The sequence below is a fragment of the Euwallacea fornicatus genome, chromosome 5 (assembly GCF_040115645.1).
Source record: "Euwallacea fornicatus isolate EFF26 chromosome 5, ASM4011564v1, whole genome shotgun sequence".
NCBI lineage: Eukaryota > Metazoa > Arthropoda > Insecta > Coleoptera > Curculionidae > Euwallacea > Euwallacea fornicatus.
In genome coordinates this window covers 5,529,200-5,544,422 of record NC_089545.1, presented here as the reverse complement: position 1 = coordinate 5,544,422, position 15,223 = coordinate 5,529,200, and the positions used below count along the sequence as shown (strand labels likewise).

Genomic DNA, 15,223 nt, shown 5'->3' with positions numbered 1-15,223 from the left:
GGTACCTTAGGATTTACTGGTTATCAATACATGTCACTTTATATTATATTGCGACTCATTACGAAGCAGGACATTATCTATTCAAAGCTACTAGAAACAATTCATTATAGCAAAATTTACCGCGAAATTTAAACTTGAGAATTTTTTTACAATAAACAGCAACGTAATAAAAATTGTTTTATTAAATTTCAAGATATAGTATTAGGCAATACAAAGTTACAATATTTCCTTTTTCATATCACCTTTGTTTGTATGCAAATTACTGTTTGTTCCAAACTTTGGTTTCGCAGTGCTGAATGGCCTAAAAATTATTACTATAGTGCTAAGAAAACAACTTAAACTCCTTCGCATACTCACACTACATTTTTCCGCAATTTCCCTGTTCTGGCACCAATAAGAAGGTCCCCAGGTGCACTTTTCAGCTCCCACAGCGGTGGCCTTTTGAGGGTACGCCATGGCAACGGCTAAAAAATAACCCAATATCTCTATGTTCTTATCATTAAAAACACAACATGAAAATATCCTTGTATAGGGATTGCTTAATAAACAGTTTAGTAACAAAAAAATGGAGCTTAATTAATGGACTTTAGCGAACACGTAAAATTCGCAGCCACAACATACTTACCAAATAAAGCAAAGATAAAAGCAAATATGGCAAAGAAATTCATTTTTCGAAATCTCACACTGTAAATCTAGCTCTGATGATAGCACCAGCGTTATAGTCTGCGACGTTTTAGTGTGCTCATATTTATATGGTTTAAAAAATACCCATATGCAAAATCAATGTTGCCACGTCCATTATATTGATAATACGACGATAATTGTAATTAATTCATTCTTATTTATTTAAAAGTAAATTTACTCGAAAATCTGACCTAAATAAACATAATTATGATTCTGTTAATCTTCTTTTTTGACCTCTCATTACACAAATAAATGAGCCGAAAAAAGGCCATAACTGATAAATGAATTGGGGTAATATATACGCTCAATTTCTTAAGGAAGGTGCCGTGATTACGGCAACAGGGCATTAGCTCATCATTGATTTTGAAAACAAAAGAGCCTAATGGATTTCCTGTAATTAAGAGCAAAAAGTTCTGCGGTTTACCAAAAGTGTTTATTATTAAAATTTTGCTATTTTTATTTAAATATATTTTAATTAGATATAGTTTAAACGCAATTAATTATTTAAATTAAAAATTCGAAACTTTTCAAATAAATTGCCTACAAAATTTATTCAGTTAGGCCTACTTCAGTGTAAACACAAAAAAATCAAAACTTTTCACCATTTCCCACAAAAAACAAATCTCCTATTCAATTCAAATAAAACTGGAATTAACCCATTAACTCTCGGTTTAACTAGCTCTGTGTACCCATCAGTGTTTACATTCAATTAGTAGTAGATTAATATTTATTTTGTATTAATAATTCGTAGAAGCCCTTGACGGTCTACCATAACTAACCAAATAAATTAATTAAATGTCACTTAAAATTTAAAGACTGTTCATAAAAGACTATAAAAAATCTGTTTTGACAAATTCATATAATGTTTACACAAGGTCAATTTCGCTAATGTAATATCAATAAACGCTCATAGAAACAATTAATGTCCTAATTCCCATGCTCTAAGGACTACTTTGATCAGCTGTTCATCAGTTAATTTTTCTTAAATCAACATGATCTAACGTCAAACTGTGTCAATGTCAAATGTATACTCTCTCAATCAAAAGTAACATACAAATGAATTGTTAATTATTTGTGAAAAAACCACCTCACAAACAAAAAAACTGCTGCTTTCTGCAGTTATCAATAAAAAAAAACTTGTTTCTGTATTTCATCTTCCAACAGCCTTCTTTTCGCCGTAAACACTTCAAAGGGGGGGGTCATCACTGGCCCAACCCTCCCGCGCCATGTCCCGCTCTACGCGCTTCGACACTAAAAAAGTAAACTCGGAATTAGTCACCCTCACCTACGGCACCCTCGTTGCTCAAATGGTTAAAGATCTGGATAACCCCGATGACGTGAGCAAGCAACTGGATCGTATAGGCTATAACATGGGCATACGATTGATTGAAGACTTCCTCTCGAAAACTGGTACAGGTCGTTGTTTGGATCTCAAAGACACTGCGGACAAAATCCAAACTGCGTTCCGCTTATATTTGGGGGTGCAGCCTAATGTGGTCAATTGGAGCCCTGCTGGAGATGAGTTTTCCTTTGTGCTTGAGAGCAACCCCCTTACTGAGTTAGTAGAGCTACCAGAGGAGTTCAAACAGTTGAAATATTGCAATATCATTTGTGGAGCCATAAGAGGAGCCTTAGAGATGGTGCAACTAGACGTGCAGAGCTGGGTAGTGCAAGATCAACTCAAAGGGGATCAGAACACAGAAATCAGGGTGAAGTTTATTAGGAGGCTTGAGGATGCTATGCCTGCAGGCGAAGATTAAATATTTCATAAGTTTAATCACAATAAATTTATTTATTATTAAGAGGTAACACTAAAGGCTCTATATTAACCTCTTTATAAAACTCGTTCAGCTTCTGTTCCCATCGCTTTTCAAAGTAAATATTCAACAAAAAATCAGCATTGGTGCCTGTCTTCACAGCCCAAGGTAAATAGTGCTTTAAATACAACTGTCTGTGTTTCATCTTTAGTCGGGCAGACCCAAAAATGGCTCCTCCAATACACATTGGCAGTTTGAATTGCAAGGCCTCTATCCACTTTACTGTAACTTCGCCCAACATATTAGTGGGCATCTGCAGGATTGTATGTATCAAGTCATGCACTTCTCGATACCTCTGGATCACATAAGCCAGCTCCACATCATCTACAAACTGCACTAAAGATCTACTGTCCGGAGTGACACTATTCTTCTCAAGAAACTTGTGATATGTATATCCTAAGGTATCTTCAGGCAGATGTTTCAGGTGATTCATTAAAACAGTTTTTGTGTTTATGCGGGGCTGCTCTTGCAATATTTGTCTACCCTCCTTTGATTGTTCCATACAGGATTTCATATATTTTAAAGCATCTACTCCAGTAGTTTCGCCCAAACATGCGATTAGGTCACCTCGATACGGGTTAAGGAGAGATATGGTTGCTGAACCTATGGTTAAAAGATACCGTTGAAATGGATTTATGGAGCAGTGATTTTTCTCAAAGTCTTCTTTGAATGAGGCTGTGGTACATTGATATCTCATGATTGTTTTGTTCAGCAAATTGTGGTATTTTCCTGGGCTCTTACATAGGAATTTCAACATTTCTGACATTTTTTATTTTATTATTTTTTTTAAGATTACTTAATTGAAATTGCTGGAAATGAGGTTATGATTGAATTTTCAAATTCAATATGGCGTCTAAAGGCAAATATTAATTACGATTTGGTTATCATATTATTGTTACGAGGGTGTATTTTATTTTTCTCGCTAACAATGTTAAAAAAACATTTAATAATATTTTTTTCACTATTAATTTTTTTTTTATTCTATTTAGCTAATCAATAATTAAATACGTTTATTATTGTTTTTATCCCAGTGCCCATTTTGATTGACGGACCAACGTCACCCGATTAAATTGAAAAAGGTTAAATTAGCTTTTGATGTAAATACTAGATATTAATCCGTAAACATGTTTTGTTCGTGTATCATTTTCTTACACGAACGTTTTTCGTAATTGAAATTCAGTATTCACCACTTTAGGACCGAAAACGAGTCTCAAAATGTATCGCACTGACAAACAATTCATGAAAAACCCGGCCACTGCTGCGTCCCGGATTTATATCGGAGGTATCCCAAAAGCCATAATAGCGGACGATTTAGAGGCAAAATTCTCAAAACACGGCAAACTATTGGGACTGTCGATAAACACGGGCTTTGCATTCATTCAATATGATTCAGAGCAAGAGGCTCAGAACGCCATTAAGGGGGAAAATGGAACTGTTATGATGGGAAGAAAAATCATTGTTCGACAGGCGTTTGCTCCTAGTGGTCCCATGGTGAAAAATTTTACCCCACAGCAAAAGCCTGAAGAGGCACCTCCATCTCAGAGAACACCACAATTTGAATCTCCCCTAGAAAAAGAGAAGATTGAAGGCCAAGAAGAAGTTGAGCCTGGACCTAATATCCGGCCGCCTCCACAAAAATTCGATAATCGGCGTGGTGGGGCACGTATGGGAGGACCCATGGGTCGTCCTAGGGGACCAATGTTTGAACCTCCTCATGCAGACTCTTTCTCTGAACGTGGACGATCTGCAACTTATTTTGAGGAGTATGGGCCCCCACAGGGTGATATTACTTCAGTACCTGACAGAAATGATTGTGAAATCATTGTTGTGTCAAGAGCTTTGACTGAATATGCAGAGTTCATAGAGTCACGGCTAAAGCATCTGGGTCTCATAGTTGACTTGCTGTTTCCAAATGAAGACGTCCCTATAGGCAAAGTATTGGCCAATATCTCCAGCAGAGGGTGCTTGTATGCTATCCTAGTAATGCCTCAAAATGAGGAACATCGAAGCTTAACTCTCAATATTCTGCATGGAATTCCTCAAGAGCACCGTAATATGCCTTTGGATGATGCAATGATTTTGATACAAAGAAATTTTGAGAGTTATATGAGAGGTGAAAAAGCCCCAGAAGACCCTGTTAAAATGAGCCTGGCAGATCGACACCCAGTTCCCATTCAAATGATTTTTAATCTATTGGCTGAAAATCGTATGCTCACTACTTCACAGTATGACCGAATCATCAAATACTTGCAGGATCGCCGAGATTTGCAGCAAGAAAATGAAGTATCAGAAGGTATTAGTCAGGACGTAAGTGAGGGCTCAAAGGACAAACAAAGTGAGCTGCAAAACCGGATCTTGAGCATTCTGAACAAATCAAATGAGTTAGTGATTCCTGCGTCCATTACAGCACTGGAACCTGCAACGCAGGAAGCACCACCACCTCTGCTAAAGGATCCTTCAGTGCAGAAGGCCTTAGACAGTATTCTGATGGGAGACATGTTCAAGGAACTTACTGGTGGGGTGTAACTTTGAGTGTGGAACTATAACATATTTATGATGTATTTTTGTGTTTTAAAAGACTTATGTATGTAATTTAAGACTCTAAAAATGTTCTTTATATTTGAAATAAAAAGCATTTTGTTTGTGACAAATTGTAAACAGAATTTTTACTTTAAGAAGAGGTGAGTAATGCTTAAGAATGTCCAGATTTGAGATGATTAAAGGAGATTTGAATTTCTGAATTTGAAAGAAAAGTTAAAGGTCTTACGTTACGTCAGACAATTTTAGTTACTATTTAACAATGACTTTGAGGATACTTAGGCGTTTTTTCAATAATTTTATTTCACATTGGCGGGACTTAAAGAATCATAAATATGCACCAAAACAGCGTTGAAAATCACGCCCGCCATATCTTCAATAAACAAACAAATATCGCATCTATTAAAATAGTGACGTTAGTAGATATTGAGGTCAAGGCCATTAGGAAATAAAGTTGCAAAGCGATGACCCCATTAATTGTAAGCATATCCCTTAATGGCCGTTGCAGTTGAAGTTTTTAATTTCCATAAATTGCTTTTATTTACCAGAAAAAATCAAACAAAAGATAAAGTTTTCTCAATATTCGTACACTCGGCACCCTACATAATAACCGCAAAATAACTTTCCTCCACATCGCTGAACACAGTGTAAATGGACTAATTCAATGACTTATAATACAACAGAAAATTAAAGAGAGTATTATGCACAAAATTATTACATGAAAATTATATACGAATTATTAACATTACGAATTAATGCGTTTATTAACCGACTCGCTTTGGTATACGAAAACGCCGCTACTAAGTACCTATAACTGCAAACTTGCCACTAGGTTTTATTAAAAGCGGTTATCCGAACGTACATTTAATCGAATGTACTGTCCTCGCTATCGTCAGGCAGACCGTCGAAATTGATGCTTTCCCCTTGATTGGCTGGCGATTATCATAAGAAGAAGTTATACAAGATGACATAAAAAGAAGACGATTACTCACCGGAATTGGCCGACTCGTAATCATCGGGAGACTGGGGATTCTCGCTCATTTCGGCGTTAGAACAGAAGGAGCGGGAACCACGTCCGATAGCAGGATCGAATGCTTCTTTAACCTGACTGCTCGCACCTTTCGGATCCAAATCCGTGGCCCAGCTGAAATGCTGCAGCGCCAAATCTGTATTGCCTAGCTTCTTGTGCACCTTTCCTATGAGGTAATAGACGGAGGATTCTTTGGGGACAATCTCTTTGAGCTCCTCCAGTTCCTTTAAAGCCTCTGAATGCTGACCGATGGCAAAGTACAGAGAACCCCTATGAAACTTGCAGAGAGCCGATTTCGGGTTCGTAATGATAGCCTTGTTGAACGTTTCCAAGGCCTTTTCAGTCTTTAAAGAAAAAAAAAAGATTTCCCAAATCCTTGAGCGATTGTCATATTTCTTACCTTATTGAGCGCATGCTGCACGATTCCGATATGGCACAAAATCACAGAGCTGGTAGGATTAATGGCGAGTGCCCTATTATAGTACATCTCTCCCAAATTGTACCGCTCCTGCTTCGAGTAAATGGTCCCTATGCCAAACCATGCATTGTAATGGCGTGCGTTGATACGTATGGCGTTCCGGAAACAGCATAGAGCATTGTCCAGTTCCTCAGTGGTGATATACTCATGACCCAACAACGTATACGCGTAATGAAAGCTCGGATCCACTTGCACTGCCCTTTGGAAGAACTTGATGGCAGTATCGTGCTCCTTGTGCATGGAAAAGCAGTTGCCATTCACGCACCACGTGGCCGGATGGTTTTTGTCCGTGCTGATGAGATCTTGGGCCAGTGCACTCAGTGCCACCTCTTTCTGCAGGTGCCACAACGCGGTAGAATACACGTCCATGTAGTCCAGTCGATGGGGGTGCTGTGCGTGCACCAATTGGAAGTGTTTCACGCAGGTCTCGTAGTCGTTCATTTCGAAATAGGACAAGGCCAAGAGGCACTGCACCCAGGGGGTATTGAATTGGTTCGAGGACAGCAATTGCAGGTGCTGCATCCAGACATAACGTATTACCTTTTTTTAAAGTTTCAAGTAAATGAGCAGGCGCACCTCAATTGCGGCCTTGCAATCGTAGCTACTTAACGCATAGTAGGCCTGCCCCAAGGTCCGCAATAGCGACATCAGACCGTTAATGCTCTCCTTTTGTAGTTCAAATACATCTTCTACCTGCTGCTCCAAACCGCCCTTGTCCGTTTGAGACGTCACAGTTTCGCATTTTTCCTTACGAGGCGACTGAAATTTATCGGCGATTGGTTTGCTTCAAAGAAACCATGAATCTGACAAACTAGCACTAACTCACCTTATTTTCATTAACCTGATTCTGATTCTCCATGTTTGTGTTCTTATTAACCAGATTCCGGGCCACCCTCTGTTTGACTTTCTTCGATGCCTTTGGTGAACTTAATTTCGGAAAGGCAAACATATCACGATTCGACTTATCATTCTCCTTTACTGAGCTAGAACTGACATTTCCATTAACGCATATGAATCGTAACAAGAAAAAACTTACCTAAACAGTCTGGAGCTTCTTCTAACATTTTGATTTGGCTCTAGCATTAAAGGTGTTGAAGCACCACTCAACCCTGATACAGGGGGCGAGTGACTGGCGCTTTGCTAGAAAACAAAATATTAAGTACAGATACTAAATACTCTAAAAAATTTTAAAATGTACCCATCCTTGAGACTGGCTCAGTACAGGTTTACAATTGAGAAGAACCAATGACTCTTTATTGTGAGGGGTCACATTCTGCTCAACCTCATGAGATCTTAGCCTTTTTGCAATGTTAAAACAGGGTTCAGGGGATTTTATCAAAGGAAGCTCAGGGGTGCTCTCTAGCTTCTCCCAACTGTTGTCTAAAAGGAGGCCAAAGCTGGGACTCTAGAAAATCACTGTAAGGAAAACTCATAGCTCCTATAAGCAAAGAACTAACATCCTCAACCTCAGACTCAGTTGCTCTGAACTTCAGCAAATTGCTATGCTTAATGTGGGTGTTGAATAACAGAGGATTGCACCCAGACACCAATGTAGGAGACATGGAGTTGACCCCTGTTAGGCCTCTGGCCTTACGTTTAATACTGCAGTGGTAATACAATAAGCATAAACATTTAAAAATCAACTTTACTTTACCTAGGAGGAATGGCATTTGACAGAATTTGAGGTGGTGTTGATGCAGTGCTACATTCAGTGTTGTTATGCAAAATAACACTTTCAATGAGCCCATTTAATTGGCCCTGGCATGTTGACATATTTTCTAAAACACCCAAAAAATATAACCAACACCTCACGCATCAACCAAGTTTACATACCAATATTATCTGCCTGGAACACACTACCTGCATCAGGTTTTTCTCCCAGATTACATAGAAGCTCAAAGGCAGAAAACAAAAAGGGATTGAGTCTCAAGGCTTTTCGCCAAGCCTCTGCTGCCCTCATTCTTCCCTCATATTTAGAGGCAATTTTCCCCAACAACATTAAAGCAAATGAGGCCTGGTCACCAAAATCAGCCACAACATCATCAAGAGTCCTTGTTGAACCATCAGCAGTGGCCACAATCGCTGACTCAGCTTCAGCATACTTTTCTAGCTCAAAAGCACAAACACCATGCAACAGCTGACATTGAGGAGAATACTCATGATCGCATCCATTCAGTAGGGCATTGTAGGCCTGGGCCTTGCGGCCGCTCCTATAATAGGCAGTGGCAAGCAGGAATAGGGTTTCTGAAGACTTTACTGTAATGTTTTCAATTATTATAAATAATTGTTGTTGTTAATAAATTGTGGTAATTTACCTTCAGCATATAAACGTTCCGAGAGAAATATTGCGTCTGGATAGTCGTAATGGTTGAGACAATGCCAAATTGCTGCCTAAAAGGTGAGTTTTCAAGGGATTATTGAGTTGAATAAAGAGCCATGCTAAGGAACTTACCTCTACAGGCTCCTGGATAATCATTGCGAGACTTTACAATTAGGAATGTATGAGATTCAGTTAAGGGCCATTGTGCACGCACTGTAGGAGGTACAGGAAGGTTTGATTATTTTTTGGTTTTCCTTGCTCTCTACAAGGAAATTAGTTAATTTTTATTAATTATTTGTACTCACAATAGCTATTTCAAAGTGTCAGCCGCCATTTTACTACCTTTTGCCACCAACAAAACAAACTATAATCACTCAGGAAAAAATACAGTGTAGCACGATTATATTTTGTCTTTGTTTTCTAATATATTATGGTATGAGATGAAAAGAGATACGAAGGGAAAATCAAATTGGTATAACTAAAAGGAAGTATTGTAAACCTGTAACCAACATAACAAATCAAAAAACTTATATAAATTGTTTATCATTTCACCGAAATATCACGAAGAGTCACATTTGCAATCAACATATAACCACATTGGACTATATTTCTGACTTGAAAAAATTTAACTAAACTTATAACGCAAATTAGTTAGATACAAAATAATTAGCATGTTACACTTGTCCAGAAACCTGGAAAATCTTATTTTCAAGAGTAGAGAAAAGCTGTTGATAGCTACCTACTCAAGCAGCCCAGAAGAAAAGCATGGTAAACTCCTATCCCTCAATTATTAATCTATGAACCAATATCGTTAGTATCAACACATTATAGACCAATTCCGGGCGTTAAATATAAGAAACACGAGAGAGCACATCCAAGCAAGGCGGCAGAATCGGAAAACTTCTGTACTCCCTCCCAGGTAAACAACTTCATTGGAAACATACAAAAACGAACAAAACTACTTCTAGAACAAATAAAATGGCCATAGACCAGGATTGGGGCAGTGTTTGGCCAGGCCCTAGGTCATTTCATCCAGCCACAGTACCACTACCAGTTAGGCAGGGTTTTACCAAAAAAGGAGCTCCACCTCCTGATAAATATGCAAATGCAGAATTGATGAAAATCCCCAATTTCTTACACCTGACTCCCCCTGTTATTAAAAGACAATGTGAGGTCCTTAAGAAATTTTGCACCTCTTGGCCTAAAGGTCTTGATTCAGACTCTAAGATAGAACAACTTTTCCCTTTAGAACTTACAACCAGTGATTACTGTCATAGCAGCCCTACAATACGAAATCCAATGGCAAGGATTGTGACTTTACAGTTCAAGTTAGGCAGTTTGAAGTTGGATAGCAGAGCTACAGATAAGTTTTTGAGGTGCCTTTTTAGTCTATTTGTAGAGACAATGATGAGTTAAACAGGAAAAGCTTGTAGGTTGGCTGGAAACAAGTATAACAAGGAAACCGACATTGTTACCATAGTCACAGATAGGTGCCCCTTAAAGAAGCAAAACACTGATTATGCCATGTATTTGCTTACAGCTTTGTATCATGAGTCAAAAGTAAGCAGTTTCATATTTTCATAGTCAGTCAAAACTTGAATGTTTTTTTTAAAGAAAATGGAATCCTGGGAGGAGCTGAAATCACATGCTGATATGGAGTATTATGACTGGCAGAAAAATGAGTCTAAAAAGAGTGTTGAGGCATTATTTGGAGTCAAATTCGAAGAAATACCCCATATTAATTGCTACTCTGAGGCAGTTACTAGTTATATGAATGAGGGTGAGTTTTATTAGATCAGTTGTGGTTGTATTTAATATTTTTTTTCAAGGCGAAAATGATTACACTTTGGCCAAATATGGAGAAGCAGTACGGCAGATTTTAAACTTGCAAAAATTTAATGTTGAATAAATATAATAAAACTTACACTGGAAATTATATATATTTATCCCCTATTCTCTTAGAAACGCGGTGAAAATAATAGCCAAAAATTTCTATAAACATGTAATCATTTACCATACTGAGCAATGGAAAAACAGCTGGACTATACTAACCTGGTTGGCCCTACATATTTCATGAAAGAAACAATTTTAAAAGACTTGACTATTTTATTAATTTATATGGCAACTTTTTCTAGCTACTTGGAAAACAACACCCTTATAGCATCGTCACTGGCCACATCCAAGGGAGTACAATCATCAGTATCTTTTACGTCAAAAACTGCGCCTTTGGACAGCAGCAACAACACACATTCAGCATGACCACAACTAGATGCATAATGAAGGGCAGTCTGACCCTCGGAGTCCTATAATGTGTTTGTGAGAATCTCAAAATATTTTGCTTAAATTCTCAAACCTGGAGATTTATATCACAGCCTTCATTTATCAACAAATCCAACAATTCCACATTCCCTACATCAGCTGCATAATGTATAAGGCTCATGCCATCCTGGTGAATGACGTTTTTAGATTCTTTCAATTGGCTCAGAAGGCCCTTTACTTTGGCCAAATCTCCCTCTCTTATGTAGTCAAGTAAATCTTTATCACTAGACAAAATTTGGTGTCCTATTAGGGAAGAAACGCCAACTGCCTGAAAGCACCAAAGATAGATAATTTAAAATCCACACTTTTTATGATAATTATTACCCAGCCTTCACTTTTATCCTTCTTTAAATCTAAAGAAAACTCAGGATCAGCAGTAAAAACTTGCTCAATATATTTGTTTTTAGCCTCATTTTTTTCAAGCTCCCCTAAAGACTTCCAAGCCTCCCATTTTGCTTTGCCTTTCAGATCATACCAGCTGGGTTTAGATGTGTTGCAAGGTCCCTCTAGTGCTTGCTTATAAAAGCCATAGAGTTGTAAAAGATTTTGCTCACTCAAAGAGCCTGATATGGCTTGCACATGTCTGGCGCATTTATTAAACTTGACTGTCAATTCATCCTCTGTCCCCACCTCAATACCCAATTCAACCAAATCACTGAAGTCGTCGCCTGTAGCCGTTGCCATTCTAATTCTACTACTAATTGAAATTGTAATGCTACTCGTTTGAGGATGTCTCCTGGGAGGCAGGGGACACTTTCAGTAGTTGACCCTCAAGTTTGTGTTCTGTAGTGTTTTGAGCACTCTCAAAGCCTTGTTGGTTACCAAAAGACACAAAACCAAAGTGCTTTGACAGGCCAGTGCTCTTGTCAAAAACAACAGTGGAAACAGTTACAGGACCAAACTTGCTAAAATACTGGCGCAGCTCATTATGGCTAACAGTCCATGGAATGTTGCTTACAAAGAGTTTATAGAACTTGCTCTAGAACAAACTTTCTGTCAATTTTCAATAATTCCTCAATTTTGTGACTTACACCATTACTGGCCATTTCAAACCTTACAGGTAATTTCCAGCAAGTGAATGGTGTGGCCACCAATTATCTCGTGAATATCAATTCCACTTGCAGTCCCAAGATTGCTGATGTTGTGTACTTTGCAGGTCAATCCCCACTTTTCTAGTAAATGTTCGATTGACCAATCACTGCTCCTTTCTTGATAAGTACACACAAACCGGGCTCCACTATTGTTTGACAAGAGGTACGCCACAGTTACAATTATATCCTCAAATGTCGCGGGTTCAAAAAAACAATCTGAACCTGCACAAAATTTTATAAACACACTCTTATAAATATATAATGCAACTGACCAATAATGAGATCTAAAGGCCCCAATGAATCCAAATTACTGAGAAACAGACCCCAAGTAAGCCCAATCACTCGGATATTCTCATTTAATGTTAAGTTATTAATATGACAACTGCGTTTTGTGTGAGCTAAGCTTTTGGGCAGGGTGGCAGAGTCGCTGAGAGTGACCTGAGCCCCACACTTGGCTGCTAAAATACCTGGCAAACCTGTGCCTGATCCCAATTCCAATACTCTATGGCCTGGGAGATTTTCACGGTTCTCCCAAAGGAACCAGGCTAGCACTGGGGCTGAGGGCCAAGTGTAAAATGAGTAACTGCCTTGAAGAAGCTGTAAATTTTCACCTCTTTTAAGTAACTAACAATTTGGAAATTAAGATTCTACATAGCTACAATGCAACCCTTCCCAATACAGACGGAGAATATACCTCTGGAATGAAGATTTCCAGTACTTCCTTCTTGCAATTCGAGCTAAATACGAATTTTTTTATTTGCTCTGTGGGATTATCAGACATTGAAAAATTGGGCCGGGGATATCGTTAATCAGCCAAGGCGTGCATTGGAGACTTTTCAATGTTTTCGGGTCATTACCTCGTTGCTTGAAGAGTCTTGCGGCTTTTCTTGAATATTTAAAGCGAATTATTCTCCAAATCAACGAAACGTGATCGATTACAAGATTAGAATTTAAAAGTTAGGTTAGAGATTTACGGTTACTTTTACAACGTTGTCAAAGTGCTCTGTTAGTATATTCTCTAAAGAGCGGAGCGAATAAGCCAAAGAAAAATATTAATATTGTTTTAAAGTTTGATTATAATAATTTTAGGATAGATACATTAATAAGTAATTACAAAAATTGATACGTTGAATTTTACTCGACGTTAAAAAATGTATATTTTTTTATCACTTGCCCTGTAAATAAAACTTTCAATACAACTTGACAACAATATTTAGCAACCATTTTTGATATGAAGGTTATATAAGTACATATTTGCTCTTTGTCTTTTACAGATAAACAAGTTAGTTATTAAAAATACGATCTCCGGGACCACGTTATGTCTCTTTTTAGCCCGTGTGATTAAATAAGATAAAAACAAGAAACTTGATTAATTCCAAATCCCTGTCCTCTCGCACAAACGCACATCTGATAGCTGTAACATTCTTCTTGACATTTAAAAAAATGATATGTTTTCATTTAAATGCCCCATAACAACTTCCCTACATATCCCAATGGTTTTTACCTATTTGCGCATAATTCAAGCATAAGCTAAACCCCTAAGTCCAATATTAATCAAATCCCTCCAATCGCGATAACTCACACGTTAAGCCACAAATTTTCTAGGTTAGGAGCCTCATAGGAGTCTATGATGGACAGCAACTATGTGCAAATCAAGGACATGCGACCGGGTCTCAAGAACTTCAACGTCATTTTTATAGTATTGGAAGTGGGCCCCGTGAATTTCACCAAGGAGAACAGGGAAGTGAGGACCTTTAAAGTGGCGGACGCCACAGCTTGCGTAAATGCTAGCGTATGGGACGAGCCAGGACAACTCCTGATGCCGGGGGACATTGTCCGCCTCACCAAAGGCTACCTTAACATGTTCCGCAACTGCCTTACCTTGTACACCTCCAAGGGAGGAGACTTGCAGAAGATCGGGGAATTTTGTATGGTGTTCAATGAACAGCACAACATTTCCGAACCTAATTTATTCACGCAGCAGCCCCCGCCTCCCCCTCAAAACAATATAAATAATGGAACTAACAATGGGGTAGGTCGGGTGGGAACTTCGGGGGCCGCAAATTTACCAGTGACAACCTCTAGTGCTCCTGTTCAGCATAATAATGTTATCAGTACCAAGAGTGGGGCAAATAATAGTGGGAACTTGGCAAGGCCTGCAAGTAACAGTGGCGGGGCAGGTAATAGTGGTAGTGATTCGAAGAGGCAGAGAGGCTCTAGAGGGGGCCAGCATAGGAACCGACACACAAGGACTTAAGTTTACATTGTGATTACTATAGACTGACAACTTTTGAGTTGCCACAAGATGCTTAAAGCCATTTTATCTTTTCCTTGGTAATACAGTTCAAATTAGTTTGAAAATATGTATGTTAATGTGAGCTGATGATGTAGTATACAACAATTAAGGATTTTAAATTCTTTTCAAAAGCATCTAATACAACTGTTTGAACCAGGTTGAGACAAAATTGAGATAAATTTTCAACTCAATGTGCTCTTTTCAAAACTCCAGATTTTTCTGGAAGGGAAATCTATATTTGAAAACATGGATGGACACATGAGGACTTTGTTGTAGCTTTATTTTGAACAGTTATTGCAGAGCACTATAACTTGGTATTATATAGTACTTAAGAAGCTATTAATTTCCATCATGGCAGTTATTAACTTTATTTTGTTTAGTTTATTGGGTTTTTAGATGAGGATCCAGTAGTTATAAATCACCCGGATTAGGGGTTGTCTTATTTTGGACATTTTGTTTATAATTTTGCTGCACTTTTGCATAGGCATAAACCTGTAATGTTAAGACAAAGCAGCACATCAGCTAATAAGAGAAATGACGTATTGAATTAAATCTTTAGTTTTCCCTTTTTAATTCTCGCTAGTTCTCTTAAAAATTCCCTGAGAAGCGCAAGTTTCTCAAACTAAATAATAGCCGGTTTCGGTTAAGTG

General features: G+C 38.2%; 8 protein-coding genes and 1 long non-coding RNA gene across 11 annotated transcripts; 4 read left to right on the top strand and 5 right to left on the bottom strand.

Moving 5' to 3' along the window:
• Positions 1–164: 164 nt before the first annotated feature.
• On the bottom strand, positions 165–768 carry LOC136339483 (uncharacterized). Its single transcript, XR_010732144.1, has 3 exons — positions 626–768; positions 358–464; positions 165–301 (listed from the first exon to the last, which is right to left on the bottom strand). It is a non-coding gene; the product is annotated as an uncharacterized lncRNA (long non-coding RNA).
• A 932-nt stretch (positions 769–1,700) lies between these two features.
• On the top strand, positions 1,701–2,493 carry Bet3 (blocked early in transport 3). The gene has a single exon (XM_066282782.1). The coding sequence runs from the start codon at positions 1,911–1,913 to the stop codon at positions 2,442–2,444; it is 534 nt and encodes a 177-aa protein (XP_066138879.1). The 5' UTR covers positions 1,701–1,910; the 3' UTR covers positions 2,445–2,493.
• Coq4 (Coenzyme Q4) lies at positions 2,457–3,319 on the bottom strand. Its single transcript, XM_066282777.1, has one exon. It carries the CDS (start codon positions 3,265–3,267, stop codon positions 2,473–2,475), a length of 795 nt encoding a protein of 264 aa, XP_066138874.1. The 5' UTR covers positions 3,268–3,319; the 3' UTR covers positions 2,457–2,472.
• A 182-nt stretch (positions 3,320–3,501) lies between these two features.
• Positions 3,502–5,152, top strand: Neos (Neosin). The gene has a single exon (XM_066282764.1). The coding sequence runs from the start codon at positions 3,717–3,719 to the stop codon at positions 5,025–5,027; it is 1,311 nt and encodes a 436-aa protein (XP_066138861.1). The 5' UTR covers positions 3,502–3,716; the 3' UTR covers positions 5,028–5,152.
• Positions 5,153–5,553: 401 nt separating this feature from the next.
• Cdc27 (cell division cycle protein 27) lies at positions 5,554–9,228 on the bottom strand. Of its 2 annotated transcripts, XM_066282750.1 has the most exons (13): positions 9,173–9,210; positions 9,000–9,080; positions 8,863–8,938; positions 8,381–8,803; positions 8,202–8,325; positions 8,005–8,149; positions 7,746–7,952; positions 7,584–7,687; positions 7,374–7,536; positions 7,124–7,306; positions 6,470–7,063; positions 6,032–6,413; positions 5,554–5,971 (listed from the first exon to the last, which is right to left on the bottom strand). In XM_066282750.1, the coding sequence occupies exons 2-13, from the start codon at positions 9,021–9,023 to the stop codon at positions 5,904–5,906; spliced, it is 2,493 nt and encodes an 830-aa protein (XP_066138847.1). In that variant the 5' UTR covers positions 9,024–9,080; positions 9,173–9,210; the 3' UTR covers positions 5,554–5,903. The 2 variants fall into 2 exon arrangements, with proteins under 2 accessions (XP_066138847.1, XP_066138846.1); XM_066282749.1 differs by having other exon boundaries at positions 9,000–9,228.
• A 177-nt stretch (positions 9,229–9,405) lies between these two features.
• Positions 9,406–10,791, top strand: mRpS35 (mitochondrial ribosomal protein S35). 2 transcript variants are annotated; one of them, XM_066282768.1, is made up of 6 exons: positions 9,406–9,635; positions 9,699–9,786; positions 9,836–10,243; positions 10,301–10,427; positions 10,482–10,647; positions 10,697–10,791. In XM_066282768.1, exons 1-6 carry the CDS (start codon positions 9,539–9,541, stop codon positions 10,774–10,776), a joined length of 966 nt encoding a protein of 321 aa, XP_066138865.1. In that variant the 5' UTR covers positions 9,406–9,538; the 3' UTR covers positions 10,777–10,791. The 2 variants fall into 2 exon arrangements, with proteins under 2 accessions (XP_066138865.1, XP_066138866.1); XM_066282769.1 differs by having other exon boundaries at positions 9,530–9,635; positions 9,683–9,786.
• Positions 10,792–10,856: 65 nt separating this feature from the next.
• On the bottom strand, positions 10,857–12,021 carry LOC136339477 (acyl-CoA-binding domain-containing protein 6-like). Its single transcript, XM_066282778.1, has 3 exons — positions 11,511–12,021; positions 11,221–11,454; positions 10,857–11,170 (listed from the first exon to the last, which is right to left on the bottom strand). Exons 1-3 carry the CDS (start codon positions 11,868–11,870, stop codon positions 11,003–11,005), a joined length of 762 nt encoding a protein of 253 aa, XP_066138875.1. The 5' UTR covers positions 11,871–12,021; the 3' UTR covers positions 10,857–11,002.
• Positions 12,022–12,023: 2 nt separating this feature from the next.
• Positions 12,024–13,128, bottom strand: LOC136339478 (histone-arginine methyltransferase METTL23). Its single transcript, XM_066282779.1, has 4 exons — positions 12,972–13,128; positions 12,550–12,874; positions 12,218–12,499; positions 12,024–12,165 (listed from the first exon to the last, which is right to left on the bottom strand). Exons 1-3 carry the CDS (start codon positions 13,056–13,058, stop codon positions 12,234–12,236), a joined length of 678 nt encoding a protein of 225 aa, XP_066138876.1. The 5' UTR covers positions 13,059–13,128; the 3' UTR covers positions 12,024–12,165; positions 12,218–12,233.
• Positions 13,129–13,541: 413 nt separating this feature from the next.
• On the top strand, positions 13,542–15,146 carry LOC136339479 (SOSS complex subunit B homolog). Its single transcript, XM_066282780.1, has one exon. The coding sequence runs from the start codon at positions 13,905–13,907 to the stop codon at positions 14,532–14,534; it is 630 nt and encodes a 209-aa protein (XP_066138877.1). The 5' UTR covers positions 13,542–13,904; the 3' UTR covers positions 14,535–15,146.
• Positions 15,147–15,223: the final 77 nt, after the last annotated feature.